Source organism: Puma concolor, chromosome B4 (assembly GCF_028749965.1).
Source record: "Puma concolor isolate L17-30 chromosome B4, mPumCon1.1.hap2, whole genome shotgun sequence".
In the NCBI taxonomy this organism is placed as follows: domain Eukaryota; kingdom Metazoa; phylum Chordata; class Mammalia; order Carnivora; family Felidae; genus Puma; species Puma concolor.
In genome coordinates, this window is record NC_141673.1 from 136,181,882 (window position 1) to 136,201,859 (window position 19,978).

Sequence of the window (19,978 nt, forward strand, 5' to 3'; positions counted from 1 at the left end):
CTCCAGGTCTGCGGCAGGAAATACGTGAGACAGGCAGGGAACATTCCGTGTCAGAAAGTGAGGGAACTCTCACGGATCAATGGGATTGTATTAAATTCTGGAAGACACCACGAAGAAGCTCCCATCAGCGATGCCGATAAAAAGAATGAGGGGCGGGAGGAGAGAGAGAGAGGGAGAGAGGCAGGAAGAGGGCGAGAGGGAGAGGCAGAGAAATGGAGCACTTTCCAAAACCAATGAACGGTCACCACAGGAGGTTCACTATGGTGTGGACTCCACCAAGCCCTTGCACACTAAAGCTTGGCGAGTCAAAAGAAAGGATTAAGCATTTATCCTGCCTTTCCTATATGAGCGATACTTCAGAGTAACCAAAATGCCCTAGCTGATAAAGCAAAATTCATCTCTATTGAAGGATCTCAGCTCATAAATGTGAAAAGAATGACTGAGTTAAAAAACAACTCTACCGGGGCGCCTGGGTGGCGCAGTCGGTTAAGCGTCCGACTTCAGCCAGGTCACGATCTCGCGATCCGTGAGTTCGAGCCCCGCGTCGGGCTCTGGGCTGATGGCTCGGAGCCTGGAGCCTGTTTCCGATTCTGTGTCTCCCTCTCTCTCTGCCCCTCCCCCGTTCATGCTCTGTCTCTCTCTGTCCCAAAAATAAATAAAAAACGTTGAAAAAAAAAAAAACAAAAAAAAAAAACAACTCTACCATGTCACAACTCCTAATGACGTGACTGATCAGCATCAACGGCGTCACGACAGCCAGACATGTGCCTGCTGGCGGCCGTCAGAACCACAGAGCAGTGAAGTGTCCTGTCCCACAAAGGTTGAACTTGAATCTAATCAAATCTTCCGCGCTCGAAGTCTTTGCATTAAATGCCTGTTACAGGGCTCCAAGGGAGTAAACAGAGAAATCTAGAAAGTGAGACATTCTTACTGAACGAATTATCTGCTTTCTTCAACAGCTGAACTGTGTGGCAAAACGGAGAGAGGGTGGGACCTCTAGATTAAAAGGTACTTAGTACGGTGTGGATCCTGATACAAACAAAGCAACTGTCATAATATATCTTTGAGACAAAGGGAGACATCTGACTATGGACCGGGTATTAAAGAACAAGAAAAGCTTCACATACTTGACGTATGATAATGGCACTGTGATTATACAAGAAAATAACCTGATTTTTATTTCTTATTTTTAAATTTTATTTGAGAGAGAGAGAGAGAGAGAGCACGCGCACAAGCTGGGAAGAGGGCAGAGGGGAGAGAGAGAGACTTTCAAGTGGCTCAACGCTCAGCACAGAGCCCCAGGGCCCAATCCCACCCCCCTTGGGCCGTGACCTAAGCCAGAATCAAGAGTGGGCGTCTCAGCCGACTGAGCCACCCAGGTGCCCCAACCCTATTTCTAGAGCAGCATGTTAAAGTACGTGGCGGTTAAGTGACATTGTGCCTGGATCTGCTTGGAAATGCCTTAGGCAGAAAGAAAGAAGAAAAGGATTATTAGATCAAGCAAGTGCGGCACAATTTTGGTAACTGTTAAACCTATCAGGTGATGGGGATACGAAAGTTTATCATTTTCTTCTTTTCTGTTTGAAAATGTTCATAAAGGGGCACCAGGATGGCTCAGTTGGTTAAGTGACTGACTCTTGATTTCAGCTCAGGTCATGATATCACAGTTTGTGAGTTTGAGTCTTGCATGGCCGGGCTCTGCACTGACTGTGTGGAGCCTGCTTGGGATTCTCTCTCTCTGCCCCTCCCTTGCGCGCTCTCTCTCTCTCTTTCAAAATAAATAAAACTTTATTTAAAAAAAAACAAAAAAAATAAAAGAAAATGTTCATAATAAAAACCTTTTTTTAAATTTTTATTAAAAAAATTTTTTTTAATGTTTGTTTATTTTTGAGAGAGAGAGAGTGAGACAGAGTGTGAGAGGGGGAGGGGCAGAGAGAGGGAGACACAGAATCTGAAGCAGGCTCCCGGCTCTGAGCTGTCAGCACAGAGCCCGACGCGGGGCTTGAACTCACAGACCGCGAGATTGTGACCTGAGCCGAAGTCAGATGCTCAACCGACTGAGCCAACCAGGTGGCCCTCACAATAAAAACTTTTAAACAAATGCTGGCAATACACATTTTATCCAGAATGATTCAGGTTCATAAAACACAATAAAGCTAGGGCACGAATGCACTCCTGTATCAACAGAATCATTAAAATTTCTTAGGGTAAAATGAGCTTTGGTTATTTGCCTTAATGCATCTTTGCTTTTATTTTTCCTTTCACATTTCTCCATTTCCAAATTCTACTTGCCCTCTGGGGCTCTATTCAAATTCTACTCTCTCCCGAGGCGTTTCTAACTCTTCCTAGCTGGAAGTAATCACCCTGAACTTCTGTATAATTTTAGATGTACCTCCTGTAGCCTGTTCCACGTTCTACTTTCAATTATGATTATTTCTGTCGACGTTCCTGAGAGGAGAACCGAAATCTGGTTCCAATTTGCCACTTGCACAAGGGTTATCTCCTCTGACAGTACAGTTGTACTATGTATATAATCAAAATTAATATTTATTGAATGCAGATCAAGTTTTTAAAAATGTAAACCTATGACGGTGTTCTCTCGAAAAATAAATTTTCTGGAGCCAGAACTTCTAAAAGATGTTATGATTGCAGAAAGCCCTCTGCTTCTCTCCAGCAAATAAGAGGGGGCCTTTAGTAAGGACTAGCAAAGCCAAATGCTATCCAACACAGGGAGACTTTACTTTTAATATCTTTCTCTGAGCCTGAAGTCTACAGGGGAGGCTGCTTAGTTACTCAGAAAAAGTTGCTTTCACAGGAAAATATGCTGGAGTTGCAATTTAACCATAAAAGATAAAAACATTCATTCATTCATTCATTCATTTTAGGATTAAAGAACATCTAAGTTATTTGAAAACATTAAAAGCAATAAGCCGGTATTCAGTGAACTTGAAAAATGAACAAGATTGTGATTAAGATTTGTATCTCACTGGAGTGTTATAAAATTCAGTTATTACTGCAGTCATGCTTGGAAAAATCCAACACCACTTCTTTAAAAGATATTAAAATTTGATAATAGCTGCTGTGTCGTCACTCCAAATCACCATGCTGCCCATAAATTCTTACCCTCCTCTGTAAACGGCCTGGAAAATACTTATAGATATACATACATATATGTATTTTCACCTCTATGGGCTAAAGTAAGTAAGTGAAATATAGATATACACATATATTGTGGGCTAATATAACTTTCTGAAAGTTACAGGCTATGCATTTTCATTTACATAGTATGATATGTATCCTATTCCTGACACTTACATATGCATATATCATTTTCACTTGTGTATACATAGTATAATATGTACCCTACTCTGGACAGCTGCAGTATTATTCTCCTCTTAGACTGTCTGATCTTAGATCTTTGATAATAAAGATGATCTTCCAAAATGAGAGTGAAGAGGGTTTTAACAATTTGTTTGGCAAAGAACGTGTCCAATTGTTAAGCTCTAAAATACGAGATAAGATAAAAAGATGTTTTCCCACATGCCAAAGAAATAGGCTAGTTATGATGAACACTGATAAAATACTTAATGAGCAGGGCGCCTGGGTGGCTCGGTCAGTTAAGCGTCCAGCTCTTGATTTCTGCTCAGGTCATGATCTCAAGTTCGTGGGTTTGAGCCCCACATCGGGCTCCATGCTGACAGCACAGAGTCTGCTTGGGATTCTCTCTCTCTCCCCCTCTCTCTCTCTGTCCCGTCCCCCCTCTCAAAATAAATAAATAAATTTAAAAAATATATAATGAGCAATCACTTGGTTGCTTTAACGTTTAAAGGATTTTTATGAAAAAGAAGGTTCATTAAAAAAGAAAAAAGACCGGGGGGGCGCCTGGGTGGCTCAGTGGGTTGAGTGTCCAACTTCGGCTCAGGGCATGATCTCGCAGTCTGTGAGTTCGAGCCCCGCATCGGGCTCTGTGCTGACTGCTCAGAGCCTGGAGCCTGTTTCAGATTCTGTGTCTCCCTCTCTCTCTGCCCCTCACCTGCTCATGCTCTGTCTCTCTCTCTGTCAAAAATAAATAAGCATAAAAAAAAATTTTTTTTAATATAAAAAAAGAAAAAAGTCCAAGGGAGTTTAAAGCAGTAAGTAAATAAAGTAAAATCTAATAAGATGATGTTTATAAAATTTTCTCTGAGGCTGAAAGGGCTTTTGCAATTATTCCACTGACTGTAAAGTCACACTCAAAATTAAGATCATTCTAATAGAAAGACAGATAAAGAATAAAAAAGAAAAAAAGGAAGAAAAAGAAAAAATAAGGTCATGCAGCTCCTACCTACTTACCAGCCTAAATAAAGAATTTAGTTGTGAGTTTGCATGGCCCCTTCAGATTTTGGTCCTCTGGTCTCCTCAAAGTTCTTTCTAGTATCCTGTCACATCAAGAATAGCCTGGAAGGGTGAGAAAAGTTACGAACCTTGGCCTGATGGATACGTCAAGAAAGAACAGAAGTCAGTCTGATACACATATAAAATAACATTTCCGCTACCCCAGAGTTTCTTAGAACTTCAGAACCATCAGATCTGACCAATTCCTCTGCCATAGTTATTTCATTCTTGTTATCGGTGGTGGGAACTTCAAGGGGCAGGGGCTTTTGGCTGATAATTTGGCATTATAATCTCTTAAAAATCTTGCGTTCATATTTTCTGACCAAGCGATATTTGAATACACAAAGGTCTAGATATGAGGATGCTGTTTATTTGTTGTAGCAAAATCTGGAATAACTGAAATGGCCAAAAAAGAGGGAGAGCCAACTTGAAAAACTGGATGTGTAAGACCATCCTACTTTTTTTGTTCTTAAAGTTCATTTATTTTGAGAGCAAGAGAGAGAAAGCGTGAACGGGGGAGGAGGAGAGGGAGAGGGGGAGAGAGAGAGAGAGAGAGAGAGAGAGAGAGAGAGAGAGAGAGAGAGAGAATCACAAGCAGGCTCCGTGCTATCAGTGTCGAGGCCAATGTGGGGCTTGACCCCATGAACTGTGAGATCATGACCTGAGCCAAAATCAAGAGTTGGAAGCTTAACTGAATAAGCCACTCAGGTGTCCCCGTCCTATTTAGTTTTTGTTTTTTTAATATTAAAAAAAAGTTCATTTATTTAATTTTGAGAGAGGGAGAGACAGAGAGAGAGAGAGAGAGAGGGAGATGGCGAGCAGGGGAGAGGCAGAGAGAGAGAGGGAGGGAGAGACAGAATCCCAAGCAGGCTCTGCAGCGTCAGCAGAGTCCGACACCGGGCTCGATCTCATGACCATGAGATCAGGACTCGAGCAGAAATCAAGAGTCAGACGCTTCACCGACTGAGCCAGCCAGGCGCCCCATATTTAGTTTTGAAAAAATTGCTGAAATATCCACCGAAGACCCGGTGAGGAGTATTTGGGGAAGGATGTGTTTAGGGGAGCATTCGCTTCCTAAGCTACATGGTTTTAGACGGTTTATCTTAAAAAGCAAAAAAACCCAAACACTCTAGCCATGTGTTATTTTCATAATCAGAAAACAGGATTTAAGAAACAAAGTCAAGTACTTCCATAGCCAGTAGCACTTGTTCAAAATGTTCTGAAAAGTTCTTTTTGCTTTTTATACTTGGTTTTATCTAAAGGATGCAAAAGACTATGTAACACCTATGTGAAAAGTATTTTTCTCTACACCAAATGTCCGGTCAGCTTATTAAAAAGCAAAAACATATAAGTAACATTTATTAAAGACCTATTATATCCTGATCAGGGTTTTTACACGTTTTGTTGCCCGGATATCCTTATTTACTCCTTGTTTGTTAAAATCCTAACTATATGTGGCATAGAGAGTCACAGATGGACAACCAGGGTACCCTGGAAGAAAAAGAACTCTAATAATTTCATTTTCAAATGGATGGGTGTCCTTTTTTGTCTATTCAGAGGATATACAGGGTTGTACAGCTGTCATTATAAAGATAATGCCGGTCTTACAAAGATCCACATTTCCCTTTCTCACAGACTATACAGAGTGACTGACTTTATACTATTTAAAAACAAATTTGGAAATTTTGGTCACTCCACCTGTGAGACCTTCCAATTCCTTGAAGCAACTTATTTCCAGCATCTTCTTATAATTCAAATTACCTGTAACATCACATAGAACACCAAGAGCGACGGTCAGGAAGGAAAAGCAATCTTTGACAAAAGACTTCCGTACCAAACGCAGTTGTTTTCTTCTCTTCCTGTAGGGCTGAGAGTAAGCTCCCGCAACTATACTCGAAGAAGAAAGTAAAATAAAATAGAAGACAAACCTTTCTGTTGCTCCTTTAGCTCCTCTTAAGTTTGTTTGTTTCTTACTTAACCAAAACACAGTTGCTCCCGATGTGAAAGCAATTCTGGAAAAGCGACTCCATTAAATTCTATTTGGCCACCGCTCCACATCTATGAAATTCTGCTCGGAGCAAAAATCAGCTCCGTGGTTGAAGAGCCAAGAGCCTGTCTGAATCCTTGGACGTATCTCAACAAATCTTCGTTTTCAGTCACCTATGCCTCCTACTCTTTGGTAGTGGAGATAAAAGGTGGACGGGGGGGCACCTGGGTGGCTAGTGGTGGACTGTCTGATACCCGATTTTGGCTCAGGCCATGATCCCAGGGGCAGGGGATCGGGCCCTGCGTCCGCCTCTGCGCTGAGCACAGAGCCTGCTTAAGGTTCTCTTTCCCTCTCCCTCCGCCCCTCTCCCTTGCTCTCTCTCTCTCTCTTAAAAAAAAAAAAAAAAGGTGAATGGGGCACACACACCAATATCGAAGAGACTCATGGTCTAGGGAAGAGGACAGCCACAGACAGACAGACAGATATATAAAGCATACCGAGTGAACAACACAGAGGGAAACAGCGTATTCCGGGAACTTGGGAGAGGGATGTCAGCTGGGAGTAGCAATGGGGAGGAAGGCTGTGACCACGTCTTCTAATAACAAGTGAGACAGAGAGAGCGAGAGAGAGAGCTGGAGAGAACGTGAGAGTGTGTGCGCAGGGGAGGGGCAGGGAGAGACGGAGAGAGAGTCCCAAGCAGACTCTGGGCTGTCAGCACAGAGCCCGGCGTGGGGCTTGATCTCATGACTAGGAGATCGTGACCTGAGCTGAAATCAAGAGTTGGACGCTCGACTGACTGAGCCACCCAGGCATCCCCACAAATGACAATTTCTAAGAGGTGAACACGAACATGCGTCTGACGGAGAGGCAGGGGTCAGAAGGCACACGATGCAGAAGGTTCCACCGGAGAAAAGAAAGATGAAAAATATCCGGCTCCGTATGGGACATGGCAAGCAGTCTGGTAATGCTGGATGGAACGAGCCAGCCTCCCAACGCTCCCGAGGGTTCTAGGTAGATGGCTCTGGAGCGAGCGGGCAGGGACAGCAGTCCCGGGTGGCAGCAGGGACAGAGGAGAGGGAACGCAGCTGGGAAATGTTAGGAACAAAACTGGCAGGGCCTGGGGATCGGCTGGCTGGTGGCTTGGGGGGGGGGCGCTGTGAGGCAGGGAGGGGGACTCACTCCTCTCTGGGTTTCATGCTTCTGTGCCTGGCTGGTAACGCTGGGGCTTCCTGCGTTGTGAGGACAGAGCTCGGAACTCAGGTGGAAGAGGGTATGTGCTGGGCAGGTGACAAGCCAAACCTTCAAAAATAATCAGCTTCTCTTTCTGGGAAGCAAATCTCTCTCCGTACCTCATGGCTTTGTTTCCCAGCTAAAGGTATCTGTGCTCGGAGCCAGTTACGGACGCCAGTGTATAAGGGCACAGACACTGCCTCCATCTGGGGCGGCTGGCCCCTCGCGTCCACAAGGAGACCCAGATTTACAGGTGCCGCCCACAACGTGTAAGAGCCCAAGTGAGGATCGAGGAGACTTCTTAGGACAGAGTCTTTCTCTTTCCCTAAGTTTTGTTCAAAACAACCGTTCTGGAGCTTTATGGAGACGCTCAGGGCTTAGTCTTGTTTCCCGTAGTCACACAGCCTTTGCCTCCTTCCAAGTTACCCTAGAAAACGGGGGCTCTGGTCTCACCCTTGATAGATACAGGAACAGAAGAAGAACCAGTCTGGAGGAAGTAACGGTGTATTCAAGTCTGGCACTGCTATGTTTCCGGTGCCCCTGCGCATTCAGTCAGAACTTGGCAGTGGGTCACCGAGAAGCCTAGTCGGCATCAGGGGGAGAAATCGCAGCTGGAAAAGCATCACTGCACCTGAGACCTAAGGAGTGACTGGGGCAGTCTGGGGAGAAGAACAAAGTAAGGCGGGCCAGGGGCAGGGGTGGGGCGGGGGGAAAGAAGCAAGTCTAAGAAAGACAGAACTACAGAGAACGTGTGGGATCAAGAACGACAAAAGAAGAGAAAGTTTCAGAAAGGGCCTGGGGGAAGCAGCAGGGTCCACAGTAGCAGGAAGGATGGATGTTCCGGGGGCTGCGGCTAATGATCTTGGTGAGAAGCTCCAGGAAAGTTCCCAGAGCAGAAACAAGATGCGGTGGGTTTGGGACCGAGGAACCCAGAGGAAGTACACACAAGGAGGGTCCGACCAAGACAGGAAGTCAGGTAGAGGGGAGCCGCCATACGGGTTAGCAGGTTTAGATGGAGCCTCTCAGACCAGAGACAGGAGAAGAAGGGAGGAGGGGGAGATGCGGAGCAGGGGGGACGGTGGGGGGAAGGCACTTGTGGGGAGGGGCAGAGGCAGGAGAGGTGGGAACGAAGGCAGGCCCGGAAGGAGAAGCTCCTAGAACTGAGGAGGGACGCCGCACCCCATGGGGCCCGGCACACAAGCCGTGAGGAGCCCAAACGGTCACTCTGGACAGGGTGGCACGGCCACTCGGCCCCACACGGTGGCACATCCTTCAACCCACGACTCTGGCAACCGCAGTTTTTTCAAGCTGCAATATTCTAAATCACAGAAGTCCTGCCGTGACACGATTATCCATCTCATAAACGTCAGAGGCAGGTGGGAGGATAGAGAAGAAGAAGCGCTCCACCAGGCCTCTCAAGTCTTTAGGTGAATACTTGCCCCATAAAATGACAGGAGAGAGTAGGACGCAAACAATTTAAACGTTCCATGTTGTTGTCGGTGACAGTAAGAGAGCCTAAGTGTCTCCATCAGTAGGTGCGGATTCGTTACAAACACGAGAAGTGTGAGTAGTTTGATCTGTAGGGAAAATTATAGCCAGATAGTATCCAAGAGGTTACCATGATAGAGCTAAATTGTCTCTGCCTGTCACAGGTTAAAAGAACATTTAAATTCTGGAAGTTCACATCAGCTTTTTCTAGATAACAAATCTTAAGTACCTTCCTATATTCACTCAATTAGTGATTCTGGGCCTTGATAACACCGCAGAGAGAAACTTTCCAACTATCATTCAAATCATATCTAAAAAGGTGGTCATAAATATTTTAAAACCTAAGTGAACTAATAAGACCTAGGCCCATTAAGGATAAGATCTTTTACAACAAATTAAATAAAACAATTTATTGAAGTCTGGACTCAAGATAAGCTAGATTTACTAGCTGACCTTTTATTCATTTAAAGAACGAAATTAGCTCTAATTGCATTAGAATGGAATCCAGTAAATTTCCCCGAGTCTTCTAATGTGGCATCCATGCACGGACGGCTGTAATTGTTTACAAGTAAGATGGAAATGCTTTGATTATAATCTTTCCACTTGTTTTACTGTGTAGTAAAAGCATTTCCCCAAACCTGAAGTCAGTTTTTCGGACAGCGTGCTGTGTTTTTCCTTACATGCGCTGCATGTTTGGTGTTAAATGAACAAATGACAACGTGCCAGGGGAGGAAATTAAACGCGGAGATTTCATCATAATTTTAGGTCCGCGACAACGAGAGAGGAAGAGACGGAGGCCGAGGACTCCTTGTCTGGAAAAGTCAGAAAAGGGCCGCAGACCTGAGTAGGAAAAAACTGGACTCTGGCCTGCTTCCCCTCGGAATTACAGCTGAGACACGTGGGTCAGGGTCTGCTGAGTTTCTAAGTACAGTCAGGGAGCAAGAGTCACGTGTGACCCACAACTTGTGCTCCAGTTGTTCAGCTCCTTAGGGAACTTCATGTGTAATGTCAACATTTTTCACTAGCATGAAAAATAAGTCATTTGCCATAAATTTTAAAATACCGTTATTCTTAAGATTTTTTTTTGGGGGTGGGGGGTCAGTGCTCCCGTTCCTTGGCTTCTCTTATAGGTAAACCACCCCGGAAATGTTGCCGTTTCAGTGGCAAGCTAACAAGGGCAATCTTGTGTCAATCTCTTTCTTTTTCTTTTTTTAAATCAAAAGCAGACAGTTTTATTGGAAAGAAAGTAAATTAAAAATAGAAAAGCAAAAAGGCCCTCCAAATCTGACAGGATGATGATCTGAAATGTTCCTTGAACTTGAACTTGACTTCTAAAGGATCTGTTTTTTTTTTTTTTTTTTTCAAACCGACAAGCTTCTTCTCTCTGCCACCTCCGCGTGCTCTTCGTCAAAACGTGAACACTGCCTTGTCCTAAATAAAAGATGCCAATTATTTCTGCCTGTCCCTCGTCCCCCCTTCCTTCTGGGACCCCCGCCCCGAGGCCCTCATGAGAACTGGTAACGGGAGCGAGCGGGAGGGGGAGGTGGGAGGCACCAGGGCTGCTGAGCCCCGAGAACCTGGCCAGCCTTGGGTGACTTGGGGCCACGTCCGTCACCATCCAGTGGCAAGATGGAGTATAGGAAAGCGAGCAGAGTCCTAATGACACTTTTTGAACCCTGGAGACCGCCTCACCTAAAGCCAAATAAACCCCTTTTTACTTTGTCCCTTTAAGCTCATTGGGGTTTCTGTCACTTGGCACTACGAGTCTTGATCAACACAAAACGAAGATACAAGCGTTTCAACCAGAGACCTGAGGATTCTTTCCAGAGTCTTCTTCACGGAGTGGGCTACGAGGCTATACCTTTGGATTAGAGCTTGTCGCAAGAAACAGTGGGACAGAAACTGTCTTTTTGTCTGCGGTAAAGGCTGCCGCGGAAGGCACTGTTTTCTCCCCTGGATCGGCATGGGAATAACATTTCAAGTTTGGTGCCTTGAAGAGCTTTGTCTCTCTTGAGAAACTGAGAGGTATCTTCTTCCTTTTTAAAAACGCTGTTTCACTTCTTGCCCTGATTGCTAGGCAGCATAGTTCTATCTGACACGCAATCATTTGCTTCTTTTTCCTCTCCTTGGGATTAGTTTCCTATTTCTATTGTCTAGTAATTTTCTTGTTCTCTTTGAGTTAACGTTCTCGAAGGGACAGTGTCAGTTTGTTTAGACTGGGAAAAAAGTTATATATGAATAAACAAATAAACAACGTTTCACATAAAGAGGGAAAAGGCAGAGAGTAGGATAAAAACCATCTGCTGTGATTTCTCTAAAGAACTCATCACGAGAGCCCACTATACACGTTTCACCCTGTCAAATGCCTTTCAGCTAAATCTGGCTACATTTTGAAATATAAAATGCTTATTTTCCTTTTTTTAAGGGACTTTTTAAAAAAGAGTTCATGTATTTGTTTTGAGAGAGAGAGAGAGAGCACAAGCAGGGGAGGGGCAGAGAGAGGGGGAGACAGAATCCAGCAGGTTCTGCACCGTCAGTGCAGAGCCCAACACGGGACTTGAACCCACAAATCGTGACCTTGTGGCCTGAGCTGAGACCAAGAATCAGATACTTAACTGACTGAGCCACCCAGGTGCCACAAAATGCTTATTTTCTTTGAAAATATTTTAGTAAAAACATTTCTTTTAAATGTGTATTTATTTTTGAGAGAGAGAGAGAGAGACGGAGACAGAGCATGAGCAGGGGAGGGGCAGAGAGCCAGGGAGACACGGAATCCGAAGCAGGCGCCAGGCTCCGAGCTGGCAGAGCAGAGCCCGACGCGGGGCTGGGCCCACGAACCGAACGGCGAGATCATGACCTGAGGCGAAGGTGGATGCTTAACCCACTGAGTGCCCCCAGCCGCCCCTAAGATCACCCTTTCAATGACGAGCTCCTTTAACGGTGCCTTGAGCCCCACACTTAAACTGAGAAGAGCTGTAGGTCCCGTTTGGCCCTGGCCTTCCGGACCGTCTCGTCCAGCGGTCCCTGCCCCCGACCTGCCCCAGCACCGTGCTCTGCCGTTCCCTTCCGAGAGATGGGCGGACGAACGCACGAGCGCCGTAAGCTAGCTCGCTCTTCCTCACCTGCTCAGAATAAACGAACTCGGTGAGCGGGAAGACCGGGAGGACAGATGACACGGCCCGTCCCCAAGTGCAAGTGTGACTTCGCGATCCCCATCAACACAGTCCAGGCGGCCGTGCCTGGGGAAGCGCGCACCTGCTCGACCGCGAGGTGGGCCTGGGCCTGGGCCGTCTTCGTATGTGCCTCACGGTGCCGTGTCTCCCGGCCATTCTGCTCACCAGCCTCACCGTGCGGACACCGGGGTTTCAGGGTTAGTGTTCCGCTTCCACCTCCGTTCCTGACTGAGGGCAACGCTGCGTGCCCCTCACCGGGGGGCGTGTTAAAGGCAAGTGCAGTCCCTGCAAAGTCACCCTGAATGTCCACGCTCTCTGGCGGAGGTCCTGGACTTCCCGTAGGTTCTTTAGAATACAGGCTCCAGGCACGTTACAGAAAGGAAAAAACAAGGGACCGCGGTCTTGCCTCGAGGAACAACAACAGAGGACGGAGGAAATAATCTAACCTCAAAGTACTTTCCCAGATCAAGGGCAGAAGACCTTCCTCACTTGGGAAACTTTAGAAACTAAATGTTGTCTTCAAGATCTTCCACTGAGAGGGTATAATTTGAGCCCTGTAAAGCTTTTTTCCCTTTGCCCATAATTTCAAAAGGTTCTATCCTCTGCCTGTTCTCGGCAATAAACAGCCCCTTCCCCTGGACTATTTAAACCCCCCTTTCCGCATCCTACTCTGCTCGTTAACTTCACTTCAAAAGCGCGCTAGAGCCCCAGGTGCGCACAAACTGAGTAAAGGCACATTTGTACGAATCGACTTCCTCTCTTCCATTATTGCCGTGGAATAAGCCACGTACCCTTATGCTACAACAATAAGAGATCACTTTTAATTTCATACAATTTTCATGTGTCATAAAATACTCTTAAGTTTTTCGAAGCTTTCTTGGCTTGTGCGCCACACGAAAACTGGTTTGGTTCATGGGCCACAGTGGGCTGATCCTTGATTTGGATTAAAAAAGAAAGAAAAAGAAAAAGAAAAAGGCTCTTTACTGATTAAGATACATTTTACATAAAATCCTATTACTAGGTGACACGGGCCTCTTTTTCTCTCTTATTTTAAAATGTAATCTATTTCACTTAATTTATTCCTTTGTTCATTTTAAGCACTTCCTTGTCCCTGACTCTGGCCAAATGATTAATTATTCATATAACACGGGGGTTATTTACCTAAATATCCGAAGGTTCGCATATTATATAATGTTATACTGTCATGGGCAATTTGTCCGGAATGTTTGAGTATTACAATTTCCCTAATACTGGACAATCTGTTCCAGGGTAACAGGATCTATTTTTCATATTTCACAATATCTTAAGTGTATGAGTGGTTTATTGAGAGGAGAAAAATAGTCAACAGAATGAATGAAAGATGCTCAAGGGTGGATGAAATGAATATTATTATCAAAGTGTTTTTACAAACCTTAAAGGGATTGAGCAAGCCGAACTCTTGTGGAAGTAAAGATTAAGTCATGGTGAGTTACTGAGAAAATAGTAATAAATGTGAACTAGTAAGAGAAGAGTATTTGTTGAATGATAAACAAGAATATCTTGCCCGTAGAGGAATGAGCCCAAATATAGAATTTTCACAACGATGGTGTCAGCTGCTACTCTGGTTGGGCCTCCTTGCTCATCAATCAGCCTTCTGTCCTCCACTGGTTGAGGGAGGAGGGCATCATTCAAATTTTTGTAGGTAAAATAGAGAGCATGGGGTATAAGAGTATCTGGTTTAAAAAAAGGACTGAATCTACAGTATTTCTGTGATACTGTCTAAACTCGTCAGTAACACTACCACCCACTGTCTAGGTTCCTACTGATGAAACCAAAAAGGGTGGAAATTATGCGGATAATTTAGGTAAGAAAAGGATGAACTATTTTCTTCCTTCAATCTTCAAAAGAACATACACTTTCCTAGAAGATCACATTTGCCTCTATACTTCTGTTCATAATAATGATATTGGACTTTTTCAGTGAATTACATTTGGAATCAGCAGACGCAGCAGCATAAAACACACACAAACTTTTAAGAAAGAATGAACCACTGAGAACACAAAGCGTATTTTCTGTTGCCTACTCTACCTACTATATAAGTTCATGGCTCCTACTCTCATTATTATGGCTAAAATCTGAATGACAATTAAATGCCCTGTAAGCCTATTTTCTACACAATATTTGATTGTTTGCAATTTAAACTAATCCATTTTCAGGCTTACTGGTAAAAAATAAGGTTGTAAACTAGTACTTATAGCTGATGGAATTCATTTAAACGACATACAGAATGATTTTTAGAAAAAGAATAGTTTTTACCATAATTTACAAAAATAGACCGATGTTTTATCACCTTATTAAAATCACGTAAGAGTGTTGTAGACCTTAATTCATATCTTAAAAATGAATTAAAAAAAAAACCCAGCCAACTAAATTTACTTTAAAGAAGGGTGAGCTGATAGGATGATCCTGTGAAAATTAAGACCAACAGTGATCACGGGGTTTACATTTCCAGTTCTCTCTTAAACAAACAAACAAACAAACAAGCAGACAGTTAAGACTTCACCAAGCCTTTGGGTGGCAGTATCTTTGTTTTTAGGTACAGAATAAAATCATGAGAATCTCCGTTCTTTGTCACGGTGATTAAGAATGACTCGAGAAGAGGGATAGGACAGTGAGTGCATCCAGTATATCGTTTCTCCCTTTTCAGATAACCAGGACCTTCAGAATTACGCAGACCCCACGTCATGTCTTCCAAAAAGGGAAAAAGAACAAGAAGGGATCCTGGATGTCAAAGAAAGCAGTAAGCATTTACTCTGAGGAAGAAACCAATACAACTTGAAAAATGAAGAATTCTCAAAATAAAGCTTGACCCTCCACACATTCACACCCGGAAAAGGTGAGAGTTCTAAGCCCACCAGGAAGGAGCAGAGACGGGCAAGTTCGATTCCCTTCGCTCTAACGGACAACGGACAACGAGTATACTTACATCTTGTCTTGGCCAGCGCCAACTCTCAGCGTCAGCCGGGGGATGACCGGACTGGGGGCGGGAAGCACCGGTTCCACTTTTATCTGTTGGAGTTATTACAGGGGAGTTAAATGCATTTTCAGCGAAAGACCTCCCACCTCTTCTCCTCCTGCCTCATTTCCATAAACCTCCTAGGCCAGTTTAAGCCTCAAATGTGGCTACCATGCCAGATGCAAGGTTACTCTGGGCGAATTTTGCTTTTGCTTCTCAACAACTGAAGGTTCTCTGGCATCATGAGAAATTCCCCAAACTTGACTCACTTTACCTAAGCGTGGGAGTTCTTTCTTTCTTCCTGGTCATGCTTAATTTCTTGCATTTTATTGTTAGAGTTTTTAGACATTTGGCAAACACTTACATCATTGCCGGACTTCATGTAAATAGAAAAAAAAAAATGCAGTGATATCTCCACAATAGGATAAAACGCATCTATTTATGGAACTTGAAAAACAAGAAACTCATCTTAAGTCTGCGTTATCATATAAGAAAACGGAAACACCAAGTGTACTTGCTCCGTTTTTTTTTTTTTTTTTTGGCTGGTGGCCAACAGATCCGAAATACTGTAAAAGAAGAAACATACACTAGGATTTGTAGTGAAGGCAAGGACCGATGGCTAAGTTGAAGATCTTCACAAATACTGGAGCTAAGAGAAAGGGGATCAAGTCTGATTATACAGGGGTTCCTCACAATTGGTGGTCTCAAGGGGCCATGGTAGAGTATTTTGAATGAGCAGGCTGAACAGAAGCCCCGTCGTTCAAGTTACCATCTATATTCTGAGTTTTTCAACAAGTGTTTTGTTGGCATTTTTGGTGGGACAGTTCTTTGGGGGAACGGAAGTGTCCAGGAACTGCCAGATGTTTAACATCCCTGGTCGTGGGGTACGGAAGGATGCAACACTACACTGCAAACCACTGAAGGGGAATGAATATGTAACATAATGCTCGATATATATCTCGTTAATCTGTTGCACATCGATCAAAGTTACTATGTTGTCATGTGTTTTTACCTATCCCCCTTTTTTAAATCCATCGTCACATCAAGATCCATGATTTCAGCCATTCTCTCTCTCTTTTTAAATAATGATTTATTTTGAGAGAGAGAGAGAGAGGTCACACGTGGAGGGGAGGGGCAGAGAGAGAGAGGAGAGAGAGAATCCCAAGCAGGCTCTGTGCTGTCAATGCAGAGCCTGACGTGGGGCTCAGTCTCAAACTGTGAGATCATGACCTGAACTGAAATCCAGAGTTGGATGCTTCACCGACTGAGCCCCTCTCGACCACTGTCTTGAACAGTGTGTGGCATGTGGGAGGCACTCCAAGACTGAGTTAACAAGTGCAAGCACTCTGAACTCCCTGCCCCTTGGGTACTTCACCATTTGCCCAGGATCAATCTAAAATCATCCTTGAGGGCACGGAGTAATTTCAAAGAAAAATGTAAAGATCATGTAAACTTGTACCATCAGAAACTGCAATTCCATCTGTGCCTTTAATGCTATCTGTGTGTCTGGACGACCAGCTAAGTTAGGTCAAGGGCAGAGACCGTGTCTGTTGTGTTTATCGCTACTTCATAGTGCCCATCACAGGCACTGGCATGTAAGTGCACAGGAGATACATTGAAAGAATTTATCTGAAGCAATGACGTCACACCCTTACCTCTTCCGAGCCGAGACCTATCCCGTGATTTCCTTTCCTCCTCTGCCCCTCGAACTCCATAGGAAAACCCACTGAGGCCACCAGGCAGGACTTCTTGAGCCCATAACCTACAAACTTCTCTGCACCCACAACCGCACTCGTCCGTGTCCTCCAGTCTTTTAAGGAAACTTCCTTCTCACCTAGGCATCCTCAACTCTGCAGTTCCGTTATTTCCTTCTAGCTTTTAAGTGTGCTCCCCGCGATCTTAAAAATCCTGCCTGCCCTTCAGCATCTTGCTGACAAGCTCTCCTGTTTTCCAGCCTCACTTTATTGTCTCTGCCTTCACTTACTCATTCCTCGACCCACTCCAATCCGCTTTCTGTCCCAGCCAGGCCACTAAAGCCACGCTCCCCAGACACCAATCATTTCCTGATGTCCTGGTATGTTCTCCACTGTGGGTCTTACCACACCTCTTCCTTCTCCTCTACGATGTCCTGACCTTACTTGGCCCCCTCGCCACTCCTCACTTTCTTCACTGAGCTCGTCCACGCCCATGGTTTCGATCGTAGGTTTCACATACATCATGCCTTCAAAACCTCCCTCTCTAGACTAGTGCCACTGGCACCTATGACCGAAACAGAATATTACCCGAGCATTTTCAACTAAATATCCTGTATATCTCATCTCACCACCTGGAAACTTAAACTTACCAACTTCCCTATACAAACCTGCGCCTCCAAATGGTCTCACTTTTGGCAAATGTCTCCTCCATTTGCCAGTGCTTTGGCTGGTATGTCCAATGGTTTTCCTTAAGGCCTTAGGGGACCAAGGGTCACTGGGGTGTGGTCAAAGCAAGACCCATGGGTAACTAGCTAGGGTTTGCATCCACTCCCCCCTCACCCCCCCCCCCCCCCACTCCTTCGTAACAAAGAGTTCCTTATGTAACCAAATCTGAAAAACACTAGTTTGGTGTATTTTGTAAACTATTACGATTTCTCTATTTTCCTTACCTTTCTGTAGTATCTGTGGAAGAACAGACAAATATATCCAAACCGAACATTTTAAACCACTTACTATTTGCCAGGCATTATGGATGGATATTTTTCAGATGTTCCCATACGGGTTTTTTAACCAACACGTAGGGTAGGCATTACCGTTTCTGTTTTACAGGGAAACTGGATCATATAGGAAGCAACCATTTTTCCTTTTCCTTTTTCTCTTCTAAGGTCACACAAACAGCAAAAGTGGGATTGGATTCAGTTTTGTTTCAGAGAATGGAAAACTGCATAAAGTTGCTCTATTTCTTCAAGCCTTCAGGGCCATACGGTCATAAGTGATGAGTAAGATTCCATATTCCTTTGACCCACAACGTTGTTAATCACGTACTTAATCTTTTCTTAAGCTTGATTTAAACATAAAGCTGCTCTACCTTGAAAAAAAAAATCTTTATTATCATTATGCTTCTTCACACTGTAATTTGGTGGATTCCTGTTACCACACTACACAATAATTATAACTCACACTTGCGTAGCACGAAGTGTGTTCCATATTCGGGATCCGATTGGCTCTTCAAACTCTGCACGGTGGGTGCGGAAGGTATTGTCACCCTCGAGCACGGGGGACTAGAAGGATTAAGTGGTTTGCCCAGAGTTTACAAAGTTAGTAAATACACTACCTACAGGTAGGCCTCCTGACACAGGTGGGCTCTCCCATGCTGCCCTTGACTCTCTGCCTCCCATTTGGAGTCCTTTTTGCTGGGAATGCTGATGTCTTACATGGAGGCAGCTACTCACTTTCTCTGTAAATGTCTTTTATGATGAATGACATATATTTGTGAGATGGCTAGCGTTGGTTGTAAAATATTTTTCCTCTACAGAAGGCTAACTAGTTTACATGGAAATTGTGGTTGATGTTGGCCTCGACTCCATTCCACTCAACTGGCTGGGTTTTTGATGCTGTCTTAAGTAACTCGTCAGAGTAAAAGAATCAAGACATGGTTTGCTTATGACCTACTGTTGTAAAAAGTTAAATGGCACAACATGCAAAAACAAAATGAGCAAACAGAAACAGATACATTTTGTGAGTCCAATTAAAAGCGGTAGATACGTGCTCCGAAGACGAGATTGTTCGTAAACTTGTGGAATTAATGAATGATTCAGAACACGTTACCTTAGTTCCAAATTTTACCTGTAATTGACCATGTGGTGAGCACATCATCCAGGGACACCTTTGGGAGTTAAAGCGGGGGCTGTTATTTGCTCCCCAAAAAGTGTGTAAACTGGTATTGTCTCGGGCAAACCAGGACACCTAGTAATCCTACCCTACGAATACTTAAAACCTTAATTTAATTCTTATTCTTAAAGAAGCTGAACTTCAACATTTAACTTAAAGATAACATTCAAGCAAGTACAGAAAAAGATTAACGAGGATGCTAATAATACATCGGGAGATACGATGCATACGGGAAATACAATTTCTACATTAAAATGTCATGCCAGACTTCGGTTTACATTAACTTTACCCAAGAAGCTCACCAAAATAAAAACAAAGACACCTCCTGCGTTCACAAAGTAATTTCTCGCGTGGGCTTTCCCAGAAATCAATAAACTCAATGCCAATTATCTCAATTCCTTAAACCACATGCCTTATGCCATCTTCCAGGGGCGCCAAGCCAAAACCTGGGGACGACGTGAGCGTCTAAGGGTTAAAATAAAAGCAGTGCACTTGAGAGTGAGCGGAGAATTGGGGCGCGCAGAGCATTTACAGTGGATTACTAAGCTTCCCAATCCACCAAAGAGCAAAGTCCAGTAATAGAAGACTCCTTTGTAGCTAACTAAAAATACATTGTCAGTGGATTTGTCCAGTTTTATGTATAAGCAATACTGCTTTCACCTGAACTAATACTAGTAGTCATATAAGCCCCTTATTGCCATGTGCTGCATTTTTTTTGCTAATCTTCAAGGATTTAGCTTCTTTGCCACATACCTCGGGGCACCAACTGATAAAGCTCTAACTCTCCATTTTTCCAGGACACCAGCAGTGCGGCCTTGCAAAAAATGAAAATCGCTCAAGAGATTTAAAGGGGAAATTTATTTTT

General features: G+C 44.0%; 1 protein-coding gene across 3 annotated transcripts in view; it reads right to left on the bottom strand.

Moving 5' to 3' along the window:
• Nucleotides 1-19,978, bottom strand: part of TAF3 (TATA-box binding protein associated factor 3) — a 184,824-nt gene that overhangs the window by 22,599 nt on the left and 142,247 nt on the right. For all 3 annotated transcript variants that reach the window (XM_086714997.1, XM_086714998.1, XM_086714999.1), the window contains exon 4: nt 15,218-15,300. In XM_086714997.1, coding sequence (XP_086571123.1) covers nt 15,218-15,300 — 83 coding nt within the window. The remainder of the gene's footprint in view (nt 1-15,217; nt 15,301-19,978) is intronic.